Below are 27,693 nucleotides of genomic sequence, written 5' to 3' on the forward strand. Positions count from 1 at the left end.
CTGCTCAACGAAGTACCTTGGAACCCTGTTTTTCAGTTATGTTCCCACCATTATGCTGCATACAAGAAAATTTACCCAACCACAACTAGTCAACAGAATATATTTCTTCTCCTGACCTCTGTGATACAACTCTTCAACCACCCTGTTCTGCATCTCTAGTAATAAACATTCCTTGGATACTATGGAATTCGGTGCCTCTTCAAGTGTATACCCATATTCAAGTTCAATATTTGCCACATTATTAGGCAAGGATTACTTTGTTGGGTACCAGGTCACCCAAAGCTACTTTTGTAACTAATCAAAACTTAAGGATAAAAGAACATCTATTTTAAAGCATGAGTTTATAATGATGATGAACATAACACTGTCCTAACATTAAAGATACTCACTGGCTATATCAGCATTTCAGTTAGCTCATATGCTCCTTAAAATTAATGAATTTTTACCTCTGCTAACGTAAAACAGAGTGTCTTTATCCCGGGTAAATACTGTTTGCATAGAGGGGGAAAGAGGAGGGCACAGAATGAGTTCTTAAAAGCTATACAACCAAAACGTATCTCAGGCCCACCCATCCAGCCTGTCCAGGTTCCTCTGGATGGCATCCCTTCCCTCCAGTGTGTTGACCACACCACACAGCTTGGTGTTGGCAAACTCACTGAAGTTTGTGCTCAATCCCAGTGTCTGTGTCACTGACAAAGATGTTAAACAGTGCTGGTGCCAGTTCCCTGAGGAGCACCACTTGTCACGGATCTCCACTTGGACATCAGGCCATTGACCACAGCTCTTTGAGTGCAATCATGCAGCCAATTCCTTACCCACCAAGTGGTCCATCTGTCAAATCTGTGTCTCTCCAGAGACAAGGATGTCATGCGGGACAGTGGAGAGTGTCAAATGCTTTGAACCAGTCCAGGCAGGTGACGTCAGTTGCTCTTCCCTCCTCCACCAACGGTGTAATCCCGTCATAGAAGGCCACCAAATTTGTCAGGCATGACTTGCCCTTAGAGAAGCTGAGCTGGCTGTCACAATCAACTCCTTTTCCATGTGCCTTGGCGTAGCTCCCAGGAGGATCTGTTCCATGATCTTGCTGGGCACAGAGGTGGGACTGACTGGCCTGTAGTTTCCCAGGTCTTCCTTATTTCCCTTTTTCAAAATGCGGGTTACGTTTCCCCTTTTCCAGTCAGCGGGAACTTTACCAGACTGCCACGACTTCTCAGATATGATGGATAGTGGCTTGGCCGCTTCATCCACCAGTTCCCTCAGGACCCACAGATGCATCTCATCAGGTCCCATGGACTTGTGCACTTTCAGGTTCCTTAGATGGTCTCAAACCTGATCTTCTCCTACAGCGGGCGGTGATTCACTCTCCCAGCCCCTGCCTTTGCCTTCCATGACTGGGGTGGTGTGAACAGAGCACTTGATGTTGAAGACTGAGTTGAGTTGTTGAGTACCTCAGCCTTCTCCATGTCCCAGGTAACCAGGTTTCCCATTTCCTTTTGGAGAGGGCTCCCATTTTCCCCAGTCTTCCTTATATCACTCACCTACCTATGGAAGCTTTTCTTGTTGCCCTTGATGTCCGTGGCCAGGTTTAATTCTATCAGGCCTTCAGCTTTCCTAACCTGGTCCCTGGCTGCTCAGAGAACTTCTCTGTATTCCTTTCAGGCTACTGTCTTTGCTTCCACCCCCTGTAGGCTTTCTTTTTGTGTTTCGAGTTTGTCTGAGAGCTCCTTGTTCATCCATGCAGCCTCCTGGAATTTTGGTTGGTCTTCCTGTTTGTTGGGGCACATGGCTCCTGAGCTTGGAGGAGGCGGATCCTTGAACATCAACCAGCTTTCTTGGGTCCCTCTTCCCTCCAGGGTCTTATCCCATGATACTCTACCAAGCAGATCCCTGAAGAAGCCAAGGTCTGCTCTCCTGAAGTCCATGGTAGCAAGCTTGTTGTGAGCCTTCCTCACTGCCCCAAGGATCATGACCTCCACCATTTTATGGTCACTGCAGCCAAGACTCCTCTTGAGCTTCGCACTCTCCCTGTTGCTGGAAACAAGGTCCAGTATGGCACCTCTCCTCATTGGCTCCTCTATCACTTGGAGGAGGAAGCTACTGCCAATGCACTCCAGGAACTTCCTGGATTGCCTGTGCCCTGCTGTGTTGTCCCTCCAACAGATATCAGGGTGGTTGAAGTCCCCCATGAGGATCAGGGCTTGTGAACATGGAGCTGCTCCTATCTGTCTACAGATGGCCTCATCTGCTCGGTCTTCCTGGTTGGGCAGTCTGTAGTAGACCCCCACTATACTGTCACCTGTCCCTGCCCTCCCTTTAATCCTGACCCATAAGCTCTCGGTAGGCTCCTCATCCATCCTCAGGCAGAGCTCTATGCACTTCAGCTGGTCATAGACAGCTGGTCATTGACATAGAAGGCAACACCCCCTCCTCGTCTCCCCTGCTTGTCCTTCCTAAAGAGCCTGTACCCTTCCATCCCAAGATTCTAGTCATAGAAGCCATTCCACCGCATCTCAGCGATGCCAGTAAGACCACAGCCCTGTAGGTGTGCACACGTCTCTAACTCCTCCTGTTCATTCCCCATGCTACGTGTTTGCATAGAGGCGTTGAAGTTGGGCCCCCAGTAAAGCTGACTTACTGCCTGGAGTGGCTGGCATTTCTTTGTGCTGCTCTTCAGGTGCTTAGCCTTACAACAGCATAAGACAGTTTGAAACTGTGCCCACTAACCTCTTTTATATTCTGTCCAAAGGCAAAATATCCTAATTTTGCCTACTGGTTGGTTTTTTTGTTTGTTTCCTGTGACCGGGATCAGGGAACTGATTTGGAAGTATGTTTTGTTAGCTTTCAAATGGATCAGTTCCCTGACTGGTTTGTGTCCAGCCCACAAATAGTGCTAGTACAATACAACTAATAATGACAAAAGAGGTAAAGCAGGAATGCCTAACAAGGCCTAAGAGTAACGGCAAGTCTAACCCTTGCAGGGCAATGTTGTCTCGTGCCAGATTAGGGTGACAGTGTAACCAAAACTTAACAAACCAAGAAAGCTGTGTAGTCTGCTCTGAAAAGAAGGCTGCTACAGCTACACAGCTAGTTCAGGTACCACTAGCAAAAGCCACTCCTTTGAATTTCTGTACAGGACCGCACACATCACCCGCGTGTGACTTATCTGACTATTCTCTAAGAAGCCTGAGGTGGAAATGCATATTCTTTCTGCAGGCAGGCAATAAAAATACTAATTATCATAGTGCCAAGAAAAATAATTGTGTTAGACTATAACAGAAACTTGATGCGTCCCCTTCAAATTTTAAATAATCTGTCAGTTTGGTATTATTCTAACCTCAATGGACTATGTGACATTCTGAGTCCAAGTATATTGTTTTTTGATGTATGTGACAGGATGAATTTGCTCTGTTGCACATCCTCCCAATGGCTGCATTTTCCATGTCAAAAGCAGTGCACTGACCTGGTAGTCCAGCATGAGGAGTAATGTGCACCGCACGCTGACATCGCCAGGTCTTTTTACCTGGAAGCCATCTGTTTCCTGGGTTGTGGGAGTTCTGTGCCACTGCCAAAGGAAGAAGCAAGATGGTCAGTCTTTTTTTCGCTGATGTCCACAGAGGTGCATCATGCACAAAAGCACAGTGCGCCATGCAAGAGAGTAAGACAAGTACAAGCCTTCCACAGATCTTGCCATTTCACAAAAAAACCCACAACAAATGCCCCCCCAAATAATTTCTTGCTCTGCCTTTACGATTCAGCTTTAGTGCACAGTCTCCTCTGCTATTAGTGTGCTTTACTTGTTAGGAAAAAATTGGAACATATTTCACTATTTCATACATTCTGTCCTAAGGTGTGCAGTATCACTACCACGTTTATGTTTTTAGACTACATAGATTCTCTTAGTAAAAAATAATGGAATTTTGAAAACTTTGAAAATACCTTAAATGAGATAATGAATGCAAGGTGACAAACAAGGTAGACAGCAGGCACATAGCCATTTATCTGTGCTACTGCCAGGTTTGTATGCAAAGGGTGCACAACCTTCTTACCTCCACAAGATGGTTGTCAGGTCCATAAAGATCTTTGTCCAGTTCAATAACCAAACTCTTAAAAAAAGACGAAAACTTCCGTTTCTGTTTGCTGAGCTGTACAATCAGAAGAAATATAAATGTTTAAGGCTGCATATATTAGCTTGTGTTCCATGCTTCCTCCTCAGGTTTTCTCTTTCTCTTGAACATTAATTCCTACACAGACCACAAATGTGATCAATCTAATTGAGTCTTCCCTCTGACAAATGCAGGGTAAGATGCAAAAATCTCATCAGTGGTGGAAAACTGCACACTTAAGTGAAGATTTCTATGACTCTCTTAAGTTATTGGAAAGGACTGGCTTCTAATGTGAATGACACCTGTTGGAGCGGGACCAGAGGAGGCCACGGAGATGGCCAGAGGGCTGGAGCCCCTCTGCTGCGCAGCCGGGCTGGGAGCGCTGGGGCTGTTCAGCCCGGAGAAGGGAAGGCTCCTGGAGACCCTGGAGCACCTTCCAGCAGCCAAAGGGGCCGGCGAGGAAGCTGGGGAGGGGCTTTTCCCAAGGGCCTGCAGCGCCAGGACAAGGGGGAACGGCTTTGCGCTGAGAGAGGGCAGATGGAGATCAGAGCTGAGGGAGAAATCCTTCCCTGTGAGGGCGGCGAGGCGCCAGCACGGGCTGCCCAGAGCAGCTGTGGGTGCCCCAGCCCTGGCAGTGCCCAAGGCCAGGCTGGACGGGGCTGGGAGCCACCGGGGCTGGGGGAAGGGGGCCCTGCGCGTGGCAGGGGTGGGACTGGGGGGTCTTTAAGGTCCCTTCCAACCCAAACCATTCTAGGATGCTAAGGCCACTGTATACCTTTTATTTGAACAGCTTTGGTTTTTTGATGACTGCTAATTTCTTGGTCTGATTTATCAGATGACGGTAAATTTTACAGATTAATCATACTCTAAGCAATAGTATTTCCTTTTACATTTTGCTTTCCCATTTCCAGTAAACAGCTCTTTACTACACAGCTCATACTGTCTAAGTTAAAAACTAGGAAGTGTCTATAATCACATAATCTGACTTTCCATAGAATGCAGTCCAAAGGATTTCCATTAATTTCTTCTTAATTTCTTTTAGAAAGTCACCGTCCTTTGATTTAAAATTTGCCAGTAATTGAGAAGCTATTTTGTTCCAGTAAAGAATCTTTTTAAAATATATACTCTGATTCCTAAACTGAATTTGTTGAACTTCAATTTTCAGTGTTGTCCTTTGTCGCCCCTTCATACTCCAGCAAGATTACGATTCTGATTCATGTACAGTTATCTCCAGACAGCGAGATGTGCCTTGAAAGCCTTGCCCTCTCCATACATGCACGTTCTCCATCTGTTTATCCTATCAAATACTTAGCTTGTGAGGTCTATTCAAATTGGTGACACCTTTATTGCGAAAGTCCAGTCTTCCCTGAGGAAAGCTAAATCCATCACTGAGGTTTCTGCTAACACTTTTCTTCCATTCTTGCTCTGACCATCCATACATCCTCTTGTCCTTCCTTCCCCTTGTTATCCTACTCTTCACAAGATACGATGTGCGCTGTAAGGCCTGACTTATCACACCTCTCATGACCTGAACCCTGCCATATCTTTTAAGGCAACTGTCTCAGCCCTGTTCTCTCTGCCTCGTACTACTGGTCCTGTGCTTAAATCTGCTCCATTTCTTTCTGCCCTCCCCACCCCTCCCCAACATTCCCATTACTGCCTGATCCCTCACTCCGGCTAGACGCGGTGCCTTCCCAGCACCAACAAGCCAATGCTACCATTCAGAGATATCTTGTCTGAGTTGATGTCCCCAGTGAAGTCTACCACCCCACAGCACGATCTCTAGATTCTTGCCAGCCCCAGTGAAGCACAGGTGAGTCATACATCATCCAGGAGCTTCCCCTCCACTCGCAGCTCCCATGAAGCAATGCTGCCATCAGAGTCATCAGCGTCAGATTTTGCAGGATTAAATGTGTTGGAGATGTAAAGCCTCAGTTTCCGCTTTTGCTGTTATACAAATAGAGAAAAGAAAAGTACATGTCCAGTTTAAGTCCAAGACCTGAGAAGCCACAGGAAAGGTGAGAGTTACACATTTAGTAAAGAATCTGCATGTTTAGTACAGTTGCACCAGGTTATACTAGAATTTAAGATACGGTTATGTATAAGAGAACACACTGAAGAGCTGAGCCTGAAAGTTCCTTTCAAAAACAATTGGCTATACAAACATGCAAAGATCCACTGTAAGCAGAGAAAAACAGCAGGCTGCATGGGCAAGCCCATGAGGCCATACATCCTCTACTTCTGCATTAGGTATTTGAGAAATCATTGTAAGAAAAGTATGATATGATGCCCTTCTGTTCTAGATACTAGCTAGATTGCTAAAACTCAGCTACAAACCTCTTGCTACATGAATGCCTTTCATAGTTGCATCAGTTCAGATTTGTAAATGGCAGTCACCAATACAGCTAATGCTGCAAATGATGTGCCGGGCACATCTCTGCCCAACTTCATTCTACTGTCATGCAGAGCCTGGAAATAACTCTACCTACAAACACACCCCCAAACAGACACACACGCACAGCCCTGCTGCATAACCCTCCTCTTTAACTGCCTTTCACCCTAACCAGACATGTTGCGGGTCCAACTTGCTGTGAAACCCAAGCAGAGGAAGGCACCGTGCTTCACCCCTAACCCAGGTGCTCAAGTCTGAGAGAGATACAATCATGCCTATCTGTTGCCATTTTCACAGGCTATCTAAGACTTCCCCATCACTGTACTGGCTTACAGCTGTATTAATTCCCAGTGCCCTTCTCTGTGCACCATGTGGAAAACCTGGCCATCAGCTCTGATACATGGGTTCCAGAAAAGATATTGCCAAAAATGTCTTTGGGACTCTAATCTCAAATATCTGCTTATAATATAATGATGAAAAGGCTACAGTTGTCAAATTAATGCAGTTAAAACAACCTTCATACAATGTAAGAAAGGAGTAGTCTTGTAAAGCTTTCACACTCACACAGACACACTTATAGGAGAGCAGAAAATCATATACATCAGGTCAGGAAACTAAAAATCTAATATAGCATAGAGAAATGTGGGAGGTAGAGATGTATGGCTGAAGAGGAGCAAGAAAATGACTACATTTTGCCAAATCCAGAGAAGACAGTGACAGAAAGGTTTGATGGAAATGGAGTGTCAATAGCATGCACTGACAGAACAGGATTTTCAGAAGTGCCACGAGTCCAGAAAATGACAGATTGACACACATGAGAACAGTCAGATAGGTAGAAAAATATTCCTGGAAATCCATACTCTTTTCCCATCCTTTCCTACAGGATTTCTGTTGCTAAAGTGCTCTTTCATTACATAAAATGTTTTTTTTTTTAATGCCCTAGAATCCTTATTTAGTGTGGAGGCCTTGTGAAGGACTTCACATTTCTTAATTCACAACCAAATTAACTTGCACATTTTACGCACAGTTTCTAAATTTTATCCCCACCTGGATTATTTGCAAAACTGTATCTATATACATAAGCAGCTTTTTTCCTAACAGTTCCTCCTAGGTACTCTACTGATATTTCAGGTTTGTATCACTGATTCCATTTCCCTCTTCTTTCGATTTCCAAAGACATTCTCTCCATTCTCCCTCATACCCTGGAAACACCTCTCCTCCTATCTCCCCATAACCAGATAGAACTGTGTCCGTTTCCTCTGGTTTGACATTTCATCACTAAGGTCGTCCTCTGCAATAACATCCTTATTCAAATCTGAATATTTTAGATGTCTTCCTTTCTCCTAGCTTTCAGGCTCGAGCTGCCTTGTACAGTCCACCCAATGCCAAGTAGTCACAACACCTAACTCCACTATGAAATACAAAATACCTCTCTGTGACACTTTGCACTGTTTCCCTTTGCTAACCCCTTACAATTCTTCTTTCAAGACATGCACAAGCCAGATGCAGCTTACATTTTCAGAACTGGTCTCCTGCTGGGTTCCTTACACTTTCCCTGCGCCAAAGTCAGAGTCTGCATATCATTTGTTCGTTTCGCCCACATCTCTCTCTTCTGTTTATGGTGTTTTCTTCTACACAACAAATTCTCTTTCTCAAATTTAATCCTTTCCTCACTGTAACCTCTATAAATCAGCCCACTTTTTCCACACTGTCATCAGAAAGAAACTTGGAATAAGTACGAATAAAAAATCCTAAGTAACGGCTATCTCTAAAGTTATCTTTTGTCCTACTTTCTACATATCTTGATTTTAGATCAAAAACCATTTAGCCTTTGACTCCAACACATTACAGACACTACTGACAACCTGTACATTCTGTGGAATGCTGAGCCTTTAGTCTCTGCTAAGCAAAGACGTTCTATCCAACAAGCAAAATGTGTAATGTGCACCGTGGGGGTGGTCTTCAAATTTTGGCCCAAAAGGTACTGCAAATCTGCAGCTCTATTAAGGCAGTGATCATCTCCCAAATGCAACCACAGGATGATCCTTCCTTCTGACTCATCAGGAAATCAGTCAAACAGGGCAACTGCACAGCTGCAAGAGGACCCCAACACCAAATGGGCTTTAAATCTAATTAAAATCTTTTTATTAGAACACAAAGCAGAATAAGGGAACATAAAGAAGGAAAACTCACATTTGTCAGGTAAAATGGAATAAATAAAATGAAAAACAAATTAAAAAAAGGTTTTGTAAACCAAATTTTCTCTGCTCACATGTCCTTGAAAATGGTTCATTTCTTCAGCCTTGCTCTTATTCCAGCAACTCTGTGATTTCCGGGGTTGCAGAAAACTCTGTAGGGTCATTTCTGGGGAAAAACAGAGAATCCTCTCTATTTATTCCTTAAGATCCAACTGTGTTTGTGCTATTGCCTTCTCTCAGGAGACTCCAAATCTCTGCTTTTTCTTCCAGCTTTTAACTCAACAAGGCAGTCTTTTGTTCTTGTTGCCTTGCTGACTGCCCTGCCCTGCACTCCAGCTGGCACAACCTCCCCCTCCCTCTGAGGGCTCTACCAGGCCAAAAGCACCTTAGGATGTGACAAGCCTTCCTTTCAGGTGCCAGCCGTCCCAATTGCAGTAACTCTAGTCCTGGCCTGCAGACTGCATCTGGATCTGCCAAAGATGTTCTGGTAGGCAGTCTAAAAAACAGTGAAAAAGGTATTTGGCCATGAACACTGCCTGAACAGCCAAACAAGTCCTCTGTACAGTGCCGTACTGATCCAGAAACACTGAAACCTCCACAACTACCTTTCTGAAGCTGCTGCCAAGATGCCAACTTCCTATTTGCTCCCTTATGAGTTGCTGCTCCATTTTTTCCTTCTTTCTGTCCTTCCCAGAACTCCCACTACCACCTCTTCCTTACACATGCCTAGTGTTAACCAGCACCACTGCACCCTTGGGAACAGCTCTGCTCAAGACATTCTGGGAGGCGGACTATCTCACCTTCCAGTTCCAGGAACTAGACAAGCGCACTGTAACTTGCCCTACGTACACTTAGCACCAACAGTGGCAACACACACTCTGAGCAGTGGCATGTAAAGAAAATATGTGTAGTAATCTCCAGCAACACATCTGAACCATAGCTCTACAAATGCACGTTTTCTTTGGACCACAATGACTTTTCTCCTGGCAGCTGTGAGTCACTACCAGCTCACCTGACGAAGTAAGATCCTGGCAGAGATCCAAGAGTATCATCTGAATCTCTCCTGAAGGGATCCACCCAGTAACAACTTCACACTCACAGCTATATTGTTATCGTAAGGATGTCCAGCCTTGGAAAACATCACCTTGGAGATGATACAGAGAAAATATTGAGCTCAAGGAAGAAGAGCACCAAAATGGTGCTGGCTGGGGTTTTATAGCCACTACACAGTCCATAAAGTCTCCTTGGCTGAAGACACCCACCCAAAATCACTGCACTCAGTTCACTTATCAGTACTCCTGGGTTTCACAATAATGCCAAGTTTATACCCAGAAGGCTCTGAGAGTGAGGTATTCTTCCATCTCCCAGTTGAACTCCATCTCATCCAGGCAGGAAATGGTAACAACACCAGTTATGTGCAACTTGGTTATTTTGCAGATTAAATACAGCAGTGCAATATACTTGGGCAAGAAGCCACTGCCCTTCAATAGATTCTGCAAATTTCTTAGCAATGCATATTGTAGCACTGATCTAAAATCTATTCTCCTGTTTGTATGGTGGCTTCTCAGAGAACAGAAAAGCAAGCCACCAGAACCTGTGGCCTTGTTTTCTACTGGTATGATCCTCAGTAGCTTAGAGCAAAAAATAAAGGGAAAAACTGCAGCTCCAGGGCAAGAAGAAGGCATCACATTTCATCTCTTCAGACACTGGAACTCTACTACCCACAAAGACAAAGCTCAGCAGGGCGGAACTTCACAGAGACTTGATCAACGTTGTGAATCAAATAACCTCTTGTCCAAAAATCAATAAATGCTTAATCTGCTTATTCTCTTAAGTGTAAGATTGTCTTCAGCACAATGAACACGACATAGCAGTCATATTAAAAAGAAAAGCCTTCCCCAAAAAGCACTGAATTACACTTACAATTTCTTCTTGAGAAAAAGAAAAGGAAAAAAGAAGCATATGTGACAGAAAACTGGTCATGTCAGCGATGAACTGCTGCAAAGGTCTCAGCTACAACAGCAGCACAATTGGCAGGAGAGTTCATGTGGAATGAAACAGATTTAAACAGGAGGCTGACAGGAATGCTGGAGCAGCAGAACTACAGCTTTTTCCCTAAGTTCTTCAATGTCATCTTCACACAAATCAATACAGCTTTAAGTTGAAGTAAATGGGTGAAAAGCTGGAAATCCATCAAATTCTTCAGAAAACTACCTCTGCTTTATAGTGCTGCATTTTTTTTTTCAGTTTCCATTAGCATTAAACCCCTAAGAAGTCAACTCGGAAACTAAGCATCTAAAGATAATGACGATCTGCGTGATATCCCCAAGACACACCTCCATCGACTGCTGAAGTTAGTTTCCTTCAGTGAACTCTCAGGCAGGACACAATACCTCCAGGACCCCTCCAGGGAAGTTGTGCTCTGGATTTCAAACAAATTAACTAAGTTATCAGCAGACAGTCTGTTGCTGACTGAACCAAGGAAATCTGGCTGCTAATCCTATGACTAATATTGTGTTAAGAGCTCTCTGTGTGCATCTTAAGGATGGATTTCTGTGTACCTCAACACAGCATAAAAAGCACAGGAAAGATTAAAATCTGCTTCTGTCTTTGCATACACAGTAACTGTTTCATGGTCTCAGAAAAACTTTTTAGGAAGCAAAAAGAACAGTGGAAGATAAAGTAGCATGGAGCCTAGAAACCAGGAGACAAAGAACAATGACCATTAACAAGTGTTCAAGTCTGACCATTATAAAAGCATCAAATTAAACAGAGAGTGTCCATATCAGAACTGGAATATAGAGGTATCACTCACTCAGAGTAGTGGTAGATTTTGTCAAAATTTGTAAAAGAAACAAAATCAGTTAGGTAACTCATGACAACAAAAAGATGGACAAGAACTTAGAAATGGCCAACCCAAAGCAGGAAAATCAGTGACTTGGTAGAATATACAAGTATCATGAACACTAAAAGAAACTACTCAATATTTAGTGAGTTCAAAATTGCACCAACTCATGAAATACACCTGTATACAGTTCTATAAAAACTTCTAAAAAAAGACATCTCAAAAAAAAGACAAACAAATCTTATAGAGGAATAAAATGGAGAATAGTATGCACAATACTCCATAAAATCAGTTTATTTGGCAGACTATACTGTCTCGGGAAGAGGATTGGGAGGTGTATATTGACAGGTTACATGAATAGCTGGGAGCACTGAAAAATTCTTTCTATACAGTGATAGGGAGGACTCAATATTTTTACCTAAGAAAAGAGAACATTGAAAACCTGAAAGACGTACTTAAAATATGGGCTGATCTAAAGAAGGAGATTAGGTATTTGTATTTTCCTTATCTCACCATCCACGAAGCAGAATACACAAAATTATGCCACAAGACCATAAATTCAAACCTGATCAATGGAAGTATGTCATGTATGCTACACGAAGCATCATGAACAACATGTTAACCCACGGAACTCACTGTCACAGAACACAGATTTAGAACTTACAGGTTTTTAAGCCAAAAGAGACTTTATTGTCCTGTTCAATTTCCTGTGCAGCACAGACTAATCACTCATCAAACAGGGCAGTTCTTTTTAAAGGACATTCAGCACTGACTTAGAAGACCTGACATAATGAAAAATGTATTACATCTCTGATATCTTACTCTAGCAGCAATAAACATGGACATTAATCAGTATTAACTGGTCTCTTTTTGAACCACCACCTGTCGGACCAAAACCAAGAACTCTTTAAAAAAACCCAAACAAACAAACAAAACCAGCAAAAAAACAGGGAAGCGGTTGGAGTGGCTGTATTATGTACAGATCCCAGGAATATTGTCGTATCAATAGATGAGAATTTTAAGAGATGTCAGACCTTTCTGTCTTAATATAAACTGATCTCCAATTACTGGAATTTAGGTGTACAGTCACCTACAGTTGGAAGGGTTTCTGGCACCTTCCTATGAAGTATTTAGCACCAGAACAAATTACCCAGAGAGGCTGTGGCATCTCCCACCTTGGAGATACTCAAAAACCATCTGGACATGGTCCTGGACACCGAGCTCTAGGTGGCCCTGCTTGAGTAGGGCCATTGGGCAAGATGCCCTCCAAAGGTCCCTTCCAACCTCAATCAATCTGTGATCCTGTTACTGGTCACTGTTAGTAAGGACACAGATCCACACCAGCCTCATAACTCCTGTTGCCACTGCATGTGGGAGAGGGAGGGTGATTAGCCAAGATATAGTCACGTTCTCATCAAACAGTTAAGCTAGTTTGTGATGGCTGAAGAATGCACATGTACTTTGCCTGTTTGTGTTGAGGCCAAGGAACTTGCTGCCCAGTGGCTTGATTCAGTCCTAACCAGTTAAAAGCAGTGTGTAGTACGGTAAGGCTGCAGGCACAGCCCCTGACAGTGAGTAACTATCCAGGCAGCAAGCCAGCTGGGAATGCTGTAACACATGTTGGTGTGGTCCCATTAGCAACTCAGTCCTCTCAATAATAATGTGTAAGAACTGCCAGATCAGTCCAGAGAAGACAACCTGGCAACTCCTAGGGCCAAGTTCAGGACTGTCCAAAAGGAGGTGGGCTCACCTAAAGCCCACTGACTCTGAGATGACCCTCAAAGACTGGGTAGCTGCAGATCAATACACACGTTAAGGCTAAGGATGGTAAGGCAACCACAAGCCATGACTCAACTCTCCCAATATATAACTGCATACTAACTGGAGCATGTATCTGTTGCCAGACTGATCTCCTCACACTAGGGAAACTGTAAGCTATTTGGCTTTTCTTAATTTTGTAAATTTTATGGTTGATGATTAAAGATGAGAAAATTCCTGATAAAATTCCTTCAATAAATTGTTTTGTTTAAATTGAAATTGCCATAAGTTCTCTTTTGCCTTCAACATATTTCTACTTTAAATGGCTTGTGCAGACATTTCCCCTGAAGAGCTTTAAAATACCTTCTCAAAACCACTGTAGTGCTTGATGGAGTACACCGATGGGCCCCAGGGTCACTGAGCTGGCAGCAACGTAAGTCCAGATCACAGGTCCGTATCATGTAATGCTTTTCAGAACCCATGAAGATACAATTTCAAAATGAAATCTTTTTTTCTCCTCCTTGATTTGGAGGAATTTTGCTTCTCTGACAATTCTAATTTCAAGCATAACATTTATTCAGTCACCTTCTCCCCATTCATTCTTGTGCCAGCATTGTCCTTCAACCTAAATATCAATATTTTTCTTCCTCTCTAGCTAAAAGGAAGCCACTGCCAGTCCCTCTGAATTATTTTTGTGTTCACACATAACAGCCAAGCAACATTCACAAATGTCCTTTCCTTTCCCTAGATTGTTCTAGAAGTTCTTTTTTCACATGATCATTCTAGTTTGAACTGTTCATTTTGAGCACCGATGACACTATTCCAGCTTTAACAACCAGATGAGATGTCACTAGGGTCTTCTGCAGGAACACTAGAACTTCTCTGTTGCTACAGGGAATTCAAGCTACTGACCTGTCCAAAGATATTTTCTCTCAGTCACATCATATTAAATATAAGATTGTTATTACGAAAATAACAAACCGCACCTTTAATGATGTCAAATCAGCTGGAAACTATTGTATAGCAGAAATCCCTCCAACTAATCCCAGCCAGCACCAAGACCAGCATGATAATCACAGAAAAGGAAGCACGCTGCCCATGGGCCACAGACCTCAAAATGCAGAGGGGAATCTACAAAAGCTAAAAAGTGACAGAGCTGCCACTGCTCTCAGTCACCTTAAATTTTCTTGAGTAATCTCCACCTCTTTCTCTGTAACATCCCACGAAGAATGAACAACATGCTTTGCTCAAGTTGGGGTAAATGATACCTACTGCATTTATTGGTTGAAGTGAGTGCAGGTTTGACTCCAGGAGCTCAATGACAGCAGGGTTCATAGTATGACACAAAAATCTACACAAATTGTTCGTTCTTCTGCCCCTAAGAATACCCTGTGAATATTCAAGGTTCAGAACAAATACATGGAAAAGATGAGAGTCTCTTAGAATAGCAGTACTGCAGAGCTCAGTTACGAGGTGCTGCGGACGCAAGGCATACCGGGCAAAAACCCCCAGTCATGCCTGAGAGGGCAGAGGATCAGGTAGAAACCTTAGTGTTCCAGAAGAAATTTACATTCCCTTCTGCCAACAACCCAACAGCAATTCCTCAGTCATCTTAAAACCTGAAAGCAGGGAATGAATCTCAATTTACAATACCCAGCAGAAAGACATCATGATTGTATTCAGATGCTACTACTCTTTTTTAACCTAAAAATGGAGAACCTGGGAGTAAATAATTTAGTCTGAGGAACTGCAACTACACACAGGTCTAGCGAACTCAATGTCCCACACTAGTTCACTGTGAAAAAGTGACAGTCCCTGGACCATAGTGTCTGATTTGGGTGAAACCAAACTACTGTCTGTGGTGCCAGGGCTTGGAGTCAAAGCCTTGCTTGTCAGATGGGTCACTAGATGACCTTCTTTCAGCCAGGTGACCCCTGATTCAAACCTTGGGATGAAAATAATCTCAGTCTTAAAACCATGTTTATGTCCACAACTGACTATAGTTATCTCAGGCTTAGACAGTGGAGAGAAATAGGCACCTTTTATGGCATGATTTATCTATATTCTTCTAAATGTCCACTTCTGTATGAGAAGAACCCTGAACTCCATTGCCTACACTAAATAAATCCCTCAACTCTAAAGGGAACCTAGAGTGATGAGCTTACTTATAAATAAATATGACATAGATGCTATACTCAGCTGAACAAATCCCACTCCCGAAGTCCACCATGGCCCTAGCTGTCCGGATTTTCAGTAATGCATTCTTCTTTAATGACTCTACTCGTCTGCAGTTGAGCCATATGGCTTCTGTTTCCTTCAGGCCACAGAGCTTGCTATATCTGTACCTTTAGCCACACTGCACTCAAACTGCCCTTGTCTGCCTGAATCCCTCCTAAAAAGTCCTTTCTGGAATTCTGAGCACATGAGCAGGTGGGTCTTCCATAATGTCTGTGCAAGGACTCTGGCAATGAGTCATGCAGCAAATGCCACTCTGTGGACATGGAATTCTAAAAATCTTGCAATGGTTGTAGCCCAAGAACATAGAACTGACAGAAGAGGAGTAGAGAACACACTAGTGCCCAACAGGCAGGAAAAAGACAAGGCAGGACCTAGACTGGAAAAGCTGGCAGCTGAGCAGGGCTGCTGACAGTGGCAAAGTGAGCCAGCAGGTGGTGAAGGCCATTTCCCCGCATTCAACCAGCCTCGCAGCCCCAAGGTCTCCTTGCTTTCCAAGCAATCCCACAGCTGTCGTCTGTTTCAACAGTGCAACTGTTCACAGAAGATCCAAGCAGGATCAACAGGCCCAGCATATTTTATGCACTGCCCACAACCTAAAGTACTTGAAACATTTCCCCCTAAAATTTCTCAAGAATAATTAGTCTTCAGACATAAAAAACCAGCCTGAGCAACACCAGACCATATGTCTGTGGTTCCCAAAGACTCTTTCTAGCTACAACTCAATCACTGTGAGCAATATGATAACTGCAATTACAACTGATAATGCTGAGCAGTCCTGCATATTACCTACACATCAGCACAGACCTCACACAAATTTAAAGCTTTCTGAGGATTACAAACCCAGTTTGGGAACCACTGTTTTAAGGCAAATATTTACAAATTACAAGAGCTTTGATAAAAGATGGAAATGCAGAGATAACTTTTATTGCTGTTACCAATGCTCCAGCTATAATAAAATTAAAATACTTAACATCAGAACAACACAAATTTGTCTAGGCTTAGCTGTGTTTTGACAGGTCTTGAATTTCACAGCTGCTACATGCTAAGTCTAGACATGAATTTGAAAAACATCTGTCTGATCATTCTTTAGATGTTAGCTAGCTGAGTAACTGACAGTTAAAATGTATTTGCTGAGCCCTAGATGGAAACAGAATTTTCTGTCTGCAGTTTCTTTAGTGTTGTGCCTCCTATACCCTTCCCCTTTACAGGCCTTGAATATCCCCACTGTACAGCTCAGAGCTGCGACCTCACGTACTGGCCAATTCCTCAGGTAAAGAATTTGCCACAGAATAAACAGCTTCCTGCAGATTTATGAATGCAAGTCTAAGTCTTCAATTACTTTCAAACATGGCCAAGTTCCTAGCTGGTTTAAAACAATGGTATTCTACCCATATTAAGAAGTTAAGCCAAATTATTCCTTCTGAGAGTCCAATCTAGTATATACAACACTTTTTGACTACAAACTTGTAATTTAAACCATCCACACTTCAGTTTCTATCTATAAAATATGTATGTTAGAGGAATTTCATTTCTTCCATTTCCACGCCCCCCCCCACCTCCTTTTCCTATGTATCGCCTGGAAAAACATTAGAGGTAACAGCCTCCCACATCTTATGCAGATACCTGTACAGTGACAAACAGAATGGAACCTCAATCTTAGTTGGGCTGATTCCCATTACTGTGGTACAGACAAGAATGATAGCTTTACTTCACAGTAGACATATAGCTACAAACTCTTCATACTACAGGATTTACTACATGAATGAGTATGAGCATTCAATACAGTCACAAGAACTGAAATTTAAGACACGAAAAATAATTCTTCACAACAAGAGTGGCCAAACACTGGAACAGACTGCCTAAAGTGGCTTTGAAACCTCCATTCTTAGAGACTTTCAAAATTCAACAAGGCAAGGCCTTGACAACCCTGTTTTGAGCAGGAGGTTGAACTAGATGACTTCCACAGTTCCCTCCCACCTAAACTTTTTCATGCTTCAGTTGAATAGACTCAGAAAATTTAGAAAAAGATCATTTCAGTAGGATATTATGAACAGCAAAGTGCTAGACTTGATCTAATACAATTTGCAGAAAATGTCATCCATTCTTTTCTTATATGAATCATCTTTTTACAGACTATGTAAATGTGTACATTTCTGCAGGATCTTTTAACGATTTTTCTGTAAGTAATTCCTCCCATTATACATTGTGTTATTCCACAAGTTTGGCTTTTGACTGAATTAATCTCTTCAGCATAGCCCCCTAGTCTCTTCATTTCCTCTTTGTAATCATTCCAATGCAAAATTCCAAAACCAGTGTTTACTTATCCAAAAGCTGTTATTCCCCTTATTAAAGGCTTTCAGAAGCTAGAACTGGTAGAATCCACAGAATCTTTTCCACCACTTTTCCATGCATGCTGCTCCCCAGCTGCTTATTCTTAGGATCTTTGTCTGACTTGTTTCAAAATAGCTCTCTTAACATGACATTTGCTGCAAAGATCACTCTACCATTTCATACAAGGATCATTTCTTTCCCCCCTAACTCAAACCACAATTTTTTCATGACATACCTTCATTGGCCTCTTCAGTGCTTCCTGAATATCCACACGCTTCCGCATTATGGTCTGGTCTAGTTTGCGTTCAAAGGCCAACAGATCCATGTAGGCCTGCGACTCAGGAACCAGCTCCCGGATCTGAGAAGGAAGCAAGGAATATCCAAGCACTGGAAACAAGCACCTCCCGTGTTCCAGAGCAGTAACACTGCCGCCTGCTCAGCCCTCGGGCAGACATGCCCTGAGGGGCTATCCCCTCCCCAGCCCTCGGGCAGACATGCGCTGAGGGGCTATCCCCAAGACAGCAGCTTCCAGCTGGTGGGGCAGGTCTCAGTGGCAGGGCACAAGCCTGTGACTGGAAAGCCAGAGCACAGGACTAATGCTAACAAACCCTGGAAGTTCCCAGCTGGACCCACACCAGGGCTGCTTGCTTCCAAGTCAGGCTTAACTACAAGCAGCCTGGGAGCCACTGCCCTTGGCAATCCAAGTGCATCAAATTTGCCCTACAAACATGCTGCATGTCTCTAGACTAAAAATAAAGGGGGTGGGGGTGGGGTGGGGGTTCATCTTGACTTTTGAGAAACAAGTGTTACCCATCTGAAGTAAAAACTGCCATTTAGGAAGCCAGCCTTTGTCCACACATCTTTCTGGCTGAGGTGGAACTCACCTTCACATCACAAAGTTTTGACGTGACCAGCTACGAGGCGCCAACTTACAGTCTTGCCAACTTTTATTGGTATTTTCATACATTAGCTAAACTACCTTAGTTCTATTAACAAACCCCCTCTTTATTTTCCCTCTTCCAGAGACGTTAGCCGTGAGGTGCTACAAAGCAGGTTAGGAGGAAGACCTAACAATCTGAGCTTAGAAACGGGCAAGTATACCCTTACACAAAAAAGTCAGTTCTTAATTGGCAGTAACTCATGCAGGCAAATCACACAATAAATTACTTACAGTTCTAAGTAATTAAAATAAATCTACGTGACTGCCTGGTCTATTTCTATGATGTTCACTCTAGGTTTCACCTATATAACTAAAATATTTAACTGTTAGAATACTTCTTTTCTATAGGAATTAAAAGCCAGCTGGTATTCCCATTTTGCTTTAGAATCAGAAGTCTACCATTTTAATTTGGCATAAGACACAAACACCTACATGAGAGACACCAGGCGTACACACCTCTTCATTATGCTGTGCAAGGACAGAAGAGCTATTGTATGAGGTCATCCCAACAGTCATCTATCCTAGTATTGTGTCTCTGACAGCACTTGAAAGTTGTTGCCTTTTAGTACCTACAACAGTGTTGCAGAATCTCAGCAGGCGGTGTGTGAAGAAGTACCTCCTTCTGCTCATTCTGAACCTGCCCTCTGTGAGCTTCATTTGATGCCACCTTCTGGCATAGCTGGAGCAGCAGTGGGCAGGCATTCCACATGCACCTCCTCCATACTACTCACATATTTCAGAGTTTTTTTATCATCCCTTTCTTATATTTTTCTTTTCAAACCTGAAGCAGAACACTTTCTCTCTTCTGTATTTAGACTGATCGAGACTACCAAATAAATGTCTCTTTCAACCTTATTTGTTTGTTTCAAGACGCTAGAAGACTTGCTCTATTTACAGCAGGACTGATGCTTTGGAGAAGCGAAAACCGTGGAGCCAAAACTGTTCAGCTTTAACTGAACCACTATGTTTTTAACTGCTTGCATTCTTTCACAAAGTCTTAGTATCAGCAGAATAATAAAAGAACATGAAAGTTTTCAGGAGCAAAGCACGAAGAGCAAGCATTGCCCTGGAAACATCAAGGAGTTGCCAGACAGCTTGCAGAATCGAGGCAGCTAGGTAATGCTTCTTCCCCACAGTGAATACAAATCTTCAGACTCAACAAAATACCCCAAAAGCTTTTGTCCTGTCCCACACAGGAGAAAAGAATCTTCAGTTCCTTCCACAGAGGAAATTAATCATGCAGTCAATTAAAATTCTGCACCCAGAACATAGTTTCAGTCTTTTAACTCCATGTTCCACCATGGTCAGTTCATGAACTCCTCGGCACACCATGAAGCAGGGAGCTGGCCTACACAGCCCTCAAGATGAAGCACACACTACAGCTGGAATACAACCTTTCCAACTGGTCCACTGTGTACTGGACCCAGGATCTAATGAAATTTCTGTAGTTCGTAGAAGCAGCAATAATCTTCAATAAATATTTATATTCCATGCTTTTACATCTTTCACCACATGAAAGTGAAAGGGTATTTCCTATTCCATTCCTATAATGAAACTGGATGTTAAGCGTCATAAGATGTTAAGAAGGCATAAACTCTAAAATCAGCTAACAAAGATACTACTGCACTGAACAAAATTCCTTGAACTGCAAACAGCTGCAGGTTGGGAGAGTACTGGGAAGAAGAATCATACTTGCCTGTGTCTGTACTCTTCTCTAGGTATGTGTTACGGTCACTGTGAAGATGGCATACCAGGCTACATCAAAGTTCCACTCAGGCCAGTTTGGCTGCTCTTACAATCTTTTGCTTTCTCACCTTACTACTGCAATAACCTTCTGAAGCCAAGACAATGTTTCAGTTTCATACACTTTCCCAATTTCCCCTCAAGAAAAACTGAAAGGGGGACCCAGCAGTATGATATCACGAGGAATAATTTTCTTTTTCTTTCTGGTACACCTAAGCTCAGAAAGATAAAGGTACTCTTACACTCCAAGGTTCTCTGACACTCCAGCCAGTAGCACATAATTATTTTTTTCAGTTTTTGCCACAAATAACTGAACCCCAGTTAATGTGGTGTTTGTGTGATAAGGATCTGTGCAGCCTGTCTAATAATTCCTTCTTGTATGGCTTGCCCTAACTGAAGGGTTCACAGCTCCACACAACTGCCCTCTCTTCTTCTACAAAAGTACTAACTATAATTGTGTAACAGGTATTTCAGGACATGAATTCTACTTCCTGGCCTTTATCTATTTCTAGAAACTACAAAAAACTCCTAGAAGTAGCATCTCATCATCTGATGCCTTGAAGCATGTATGTACAAACTTATCTTAGAACTATAAGGATAAATGGAATAGATTATCGTTAACATAAAGAGGATGGTGTGTTTCTAGAGGCTGGTTTGGTTTTCTTCCCCCTTGTGAAAATTCAAATGTTTCAAAATTGTATAAATTAGCAAGAAGAGTTTATTAATAAATCATGCAATTTTAGTCATCCACTGTGAGGGCAGGAGCACTGGCCACAGCCACTGCAGGAGATTCCTGCATTGGACTGATGACAGGTTCTTGACATGGGTGATGGACAAGCCAGCAAGGGGAGGTGCTCTGCTGTCCTGTTACTCACAAAGAAGGAAGAACTGGTTGGGGATGTGAAGGTTCAGGGCAGCCCTGGCTGCAGCACCCATGAGGAGGCAGAGTTTGCAGTCCCGAGAGAAGCAAGCAAGGCCTGGGCTTCCAGAGGGGAGGTTTGGGCTTGTTCAGGGATCTGCCTGGAAGGATCCTACAGGACAGCGGGGATCCCCGGGGGACAAAGGGGCTCAGGGAGGTTGGCTGAACTCCAAGGACAACCTCTCCAAAGCAAAGGGGAATGACCGGATCAATGCACGGAAAGCTGGGTGGGCCTGGCAGGAGGCCGGCAGGGTCAAGCAGTGAATTCCTGACTGGCCTCAAGGCAAGGAGGGAGCACAGGGAGGCGTGAGCAGAGTGGTCAGCTAGCGGGAGCAGCGTAGCGGTGCCCGAGCACACAGGTGAGAAATTAGGGAGGTCTGAGCTCAGCTGGGATTGAACCTAGGGATGCATGTGCCGGGCAATGGGAAAGCCGCCTGCAAGCAGCCCAGCAGCAGAAGGCACGCAGAGGAAAAGCCAGGCCAGGGTCTGGTTCTGCCGCTCGTGTCAAAAGCCAGGGAGGAGGCTGAGGTACTGGGCGCTGTCCTCACCCCGTTTCTGCCAGCAAGCCCGTCTGCGGGCCACCTGGGTGCCTCTGCCAGTGCCCGAGGCAGGGGAGCATGGCTGTGCAGGGGCCTGCCAGGCTGCGGCAGCTCAGCCCTATGAAGCTCAGCAAAGGCAAATACCAAGCGCTGCTGCTGGGCAGAGCGGCGCTGTGTGGCAGGACCAGCGGGTGTCAGGTGGCGGAGGCAGTTTGGCAGGAGAGGACCCGGGGGCCCTCATGGACAGCAAAGGGAGGGCGGGCTGCAAGGTGAGCCAGCTGCAGAAGGGGCTGCTAGCACAAGCACTGCTGTCGAGTCCACGAAGGAGGCTGTTCCTGGCCACGCTGCACTGGTGAACGTGCACCTGGACTTGTGGGCACCGGCCACCCAGAGGTGACGCTCAGCAGAAGGGCCAGAGAGGACAGCCAGGACATGGCAGGGCTGGAGCACACGCCTGCTTGGAGAAGCTGCAGGAGCTGGGTTTGTTCAGCCTTGAGAAGAGGAAAGGGAGGTCTTTCTGGGGAGTGCAACCGCCCCGTGGGGCGGCGAGGGAAGGACGGAGCCGGCCTCCCCTTGGAGGTGCACAGCAGCAGCGTGGGAGGGCAACACGAGCTCACTGCGATGTGGGCAACCAACTTGGTATAAGGAGCCATTTTGCTTGTTTGGTTGGTTGGCTTTAAAACCATGATGGTATCAAAACACTGGAACAGGCTGCCAAAAGATGCTGTGCAACATCCACCCCTGGTTGGAGGTATTCAGAACCCAAGCTTACTTTCTGGTTACCGGGGCCTAAACAGTTGTCTACCAAGTCATTGTTTTGCCAGATATTCAGTGAATCCTTTGTGTGCTTAAGGACTAAGAGATCACTTTCAGCCTAGACATTACAGAGACTAAATTACAGTTAATCGTTATTTTATTCTATGCAACTGTGAATACATGTTATATGTACTACACATGTTGCAAGTAAAATGTACAAGAATATATTGAAATTATGAGTACATATGTAAACAAGGCTTACAATTCTTCAGGAGGAACCAATAGAAGGGGCAGTCTGTCTAATATCCTCTAATCATATTTAAGGATATCTCCAAATCAAATATTGTGGAGGACACTGACCAAAAGTAAATTAGAACAGAGTAGCCATACATCAATAGGGACTCTCCATAAAGCTGAGCTACTCAAGCAAACTTCCTTTATACAACCAGATGTAACCTAGTAATGACACTCACCCTTCGAGAACACCAGCTAACTAACCTTGACACCTCTGAAAACAAGACATTACGGTCTATAGTTCATCCTTGTCCTTTTCCTTACTTCAGACTTGGCCCTAGCCAACAGGAATGGCTAATATGTTTGTCTGTTTGGTAATGACAAACAAGTCGGGGATAATCCGCCTCTTGAAATCCTTGATTCAAAATAGATTAACAGTAGTATTGTGACAGATTAAGTATCTAAGGTTATGGGAGAGGAAAGGCTGCGAGACAGAAATCTTTTGCTTGGTCAACAGCATGGCTGGAGAAGAACAGTTCTGGAAGAAGTGGCCTTCCTTCATGTTTGAGGCTACTATTTCACACCTGAGAGTAGCAGATTCTGCTCAAAACACTGATAATGATCAGCTGCAGGTTTCTGTAAAAATGGCTAGAGTACCTGGTGTAGAAGGCATGCTAACTTTAAGCCACTTGTAAGGTCCGGTGGTATAAAGTCAAACTAGTAAAACTTGAAAAGTTATTTGCATTGTCACAGGGAGTTAATGCTAGGTTTGATATGTGCCCATTACATTTCTGCTTCTGTATTTACAGTTGAAAGCAACATTTATCTTATCATTAAACAATGCTGCGAAATAGCAGCATCAATCTTCAGAACAAGTAGATACAGGAAACAAATGCTCCGAGTGTACAGTAATTCAGTTATCTACTAGATGATTTGAGAAGGACAGTCACTATCTATGAAGCAGAAGTAATATTACACTAAGTAAAGAGGTGACTGGTGGTTGTTCCGGTGAAACAGAAGCCTTGAGGTACACTGCTAGTAGGAGATGGAAACAGGAGTACCATAATCCCTATGCCTGTGCTGAATTCAACACAAAAGTAATAGGTTGAAGTTGTCTGGCCTACACTATACAGGACATGTACCAGCTCCTCCTGGTCTTAACAAATATTATGTAAGAAAGTATGAGACAGACAGAACTAAGAATGAACTGTTGCTTGTGCTCTGCCAACTTCATCTGCTTCAAGCATGTCTGTATCACTGCTGTCCAAGACAGACTCTGGTACCACCAGATTCCTGAGTTAGAGATGTATTGCACTTACTTGCAGAAAAACTAATTTTGCTGTGTTATGACCACTTTATTGGGTGATTCAGATAACACTTTGTAGTGATAACTGTCCTCCCTGCATTTATTTACTGTTCCATAAATTTTACCATTAATTTTCACATATTATGCAGGAAATTGAAAAAAGAAAAGCTACACTGCGCTGGGCCAAGAACTGATCTTTCTGGTCCCACTAGAAATGACCCAGTCACCGATACGTCTCCAGACGGACAGTGAGGGACTTTTTAATTTAAGGTAATCAATATGCTTACTTATACTATAAAAGTTTTAATTGAGATGTCATTGATAACAGATAAAATGGTTTTGAAGAAATCCAACAGTACCAACACGATTTACATTATCAAAGAATCCCATGATCTCTTCAGAAAAAGGCAAGCTTGTTGAACAAGATTTAATTTTTACAAAGCTGCCCATGGCTGTAGGAAGCATCAAAGTGCTCAGATGTCTTCACTCAGGTAGAGGCACAAGGATCTCCTCAAATAATGTAAAAGTTAACAGAATGCTCAAGAGAAGCCCAAACAGGGAACAAAAAGGTCCTTCCTCATCTAGAGAGCAGGAAAACCTTCCAGGGAAGAAAGATTCCCCAACTCTGAATTTATATTTTGCTGTCTGCCTGTCACCAAGAAAAGGGCAGGCTCTGAGTGAACCCTAACGGGACTTGGCAGCTGTCAGGCAGAGAGAAGACCCAAGAAAAATAGTGTTTAAACAACAGAAGTGCATTCTCCCCTCCCTCCCTGCACCTGCAGCAGACAGCAATCTAGTTCAGCAATCCTTAGCACAGGAGGCAGAAACTTCAGTCTTCACTTCCTCACCCTCAAAAAAATCTAATTGTTCTAATCAAAAAACTTTCCCCCTCTCTTCTTACTTTGACATCCCATTAACTCCTAGTCCTATTCCTCACTTAGCCCCAACTCCATCATAACCATCATCATCCTAATAATGCAACTGTATTGGGGAATGGTGCCTTTGTAAATTTATTTAGATTGTTATCTTTATTTTGGCTTTCTCATCAGCAAATAAATATTAGCAAAGAAAACAAGAGTTTCATGTGAGAAAATAGTTACCTGTTTATAGTCATAGAGTTATGGGAAGAAAACCAAAGAGTTAAGTCATATTTTGACTTAAAGCAGAGAAGAAACACGGAACCAGGACAGATGAGCCTGCTATGTACAACTACAAAACACAAGCAAGGTTTAGAATCATAGAATCGTTTAGGTTGGAAAATACCAGTAAGATCATGAAGATTTGGAGAGATGGACTCTGATTTCCCAACAACGTTTTAAGCAGAACGTCATGAAACACAGAGTCATGGACATTTAAATCTAGACTAAACTCTCTCAGGTATGCCAAAGAAACAACTCTGCTTTGGTCTCTGGGGCTGTAGAGAAAGATACACATTATGTCAAAACTGATCTAATGTGTCCATTCCAAGCTAATTACTGCTGTGGCTGGAATAGCACTTAAAAGTATCATGTGAATTCCAAATGTATTCTAAATATCAAAAGACTTCTGCAAGAAAATTATGTCACATCCACTCCTTAAAGACATCATAAATAATGGAAAAAATAAAGGAGAACAGGTATTTTAGACTTTCAAGTGGTCCTTAGGGATACAGTCCTTCACAAGAACATCGAGGAATTCACTGGGACACACAAATAAAAAGCAAATACTGGCCATGTGTTGTCCAAGAAAACTGAAAAAAAGCAACAGGACAAAGATCCAGTTTTCGTCTTGGCCAAGTGATACATGAAACCTTACATCTTTCAACAACTTTGACTTGGCATTTTTATTTAAATGATCAAGAAGAGGACAAAAGAAACATAAATGCACTAAAAGCTGTAAAATTTTTAGTTAATCACAACCTGAAAAGTCTGCAAGACACTTCAGAAAAGGCTTTTTCTGAGTTTGCTGACTGAGCTGCATGGTGGCAGATGAGTTGCAATATACCAAACACACACAATGGGATGCACATAAAGCAAGCAATGTATCTGTACTGGTGGGTACTAATGAGGCTAAGGCTACTGACAGAAGTGACCAAAACTCACTGTGGGTAAGTTAATGAAGTCATCTGCATGAACAGTAACAGACAAAGACGCAAGGTATAAAGAAGAGGAATGGTTCTGGGGCTTTTATGATTTAACCTGAACATAAGGAACTGAATCTACAAGTGACACAGGATGGGGAAATCAGAAAAAAGGAGAGGACAGGGATATGGGTCCACACCATGGTGAACTGTGAGAAAGAAAACAGTACAAATTATTAAAGGTATTTGTACAATTAAAAAGCTAGAGCCAAAGAACATAAGACATACTTACAGCACAGCAACTCTCTGTTTCCCAGAGAAATTTTAAAAGGATTTAGGAAATTGTATGGGAGGAAGCAATAGCACACAACACTACTGTAGCCTAGGAGTCCTGTGCATTTCTTAGATACATCAGCAGGAAGACATGGAGCAAGACTAGGGATTTTACAATTAATGCCATGCTTGGCAATCTCCTAATCACTAAAAGAACACCAGGGTCACAAATTAAGAACTCTATTGACAAACTCAAGAAAATTCTCAGAAAAGCTATTGAGATGATTAGCAGACAAGAAAACATCCTCTACAATACAAGGTTCCATGGAGCCAATTAATTTAGCTTCACTTATGGGTTTGTATTTACCTACACAAAAAGAAAAAAAAGTTTCTCTGCCTGTCAATGTGACAACACAACAAACTTGAAATTGGTTTAAGTTCAGATTAGAAACAGGTCAAAATAAGGAGTGAGTGTAGCCAAACATTGAAAAAAATTAACAATGACTGCAGGGACTATTTCATCACTAGTGATTTTATATACATAAGCTCCTACTTACAAGTAAATCCTTAGGCCTGTCTGGTAGAAATAAAAAAAATAAATAAAAAAAACAAACAACAAAACCAAAACAAAGTAGCAGTAAGTTCTCATGATAATGTCGGACTTCAGATTGTCTAGTTGTATAACACTAAAAATAAATTAGTATTTTTTTTTTCTCCCAGAAGAAGATCAACTGAGTGCTCTTTCTTTTCAAGGTCTTCCATGAGAAGTCTTGCCACTCTAGTAAAATCAAATAGAACTCTCAATACAACTGTTAGGAGGTGATATACAAGTGCGTAGACCATAAAGAACAGACAAAATACAGGAAATGATGGGGTGGGGGGGTCGGGGGGAGGGAGGGAATCAGGTCAGTGATGGAAAACCTGAGCTTAAACTGGACATAGAGGCTTTCTTGAGTTGCACTCACTGCCACATCAGAGATCAGACACATAAGGAGAAAGAGATGTGAGATTTCCCACTTCTGCAAGGAACAAAGCAATTTCCCATGCTCTTAACACAAC

General features: G+C 42.9%; 1 protein-coding gene across 8 annotated transcripts in view; it reads right to left on the reverse strand.

Moving 5' to 3' along the window:
- SMARCD3 (SWI/SNF related, matrix associated, actin dependent regulator of chromatin, subfamily d, member 3) overlaps positions 1–27,693 on the reverse strand; it is a 111,232-nt gene that overhangs the window by 20,995 nt on the left and 62,544 nt on the right. For 7 of the 8 annotated variants that reach the window (XM_037384199.1, XM_037384198.1, XM_037384197.1 and 4 more), the window contains 4 exons: positions 18,101–18,223; positions 5,928–6,050; positions 4,047–4,142; positions 3,461–3,562 (listed from right to left, as the gene is read on the reverse strand). In XM_037384199.1, the coding sequence (XP_037240096.1) occupies positions 3,461–3,562; positions 4,047–4,142; positions 5,928–6,050; positions 18,101–18,223 (444 nt within the window). The remainder of the gene's footprint in view (positions 1–3,460; positions 3,563–4,046; positions 4,143–5,927; positions 6,051–18,100; positions 18,224–27,693) is intronic. The other variant, XM_037384203.1, reaches the window with a different exon arrangement.

The sequence above is a fragment of the Falco rusticolus genome, chromosome 4 (genome assembly GCF_015220075.1).
Source record: "Falco rusticolus isolate bFalRus1 chromosome 4, bFalRus1.pri, whole genome shotgun sequence".
NCBI lineage: Eukaryota > Metazoa > Chordata > Aves > Falconiformes > Falconidae > Falco > Falco rusticolus.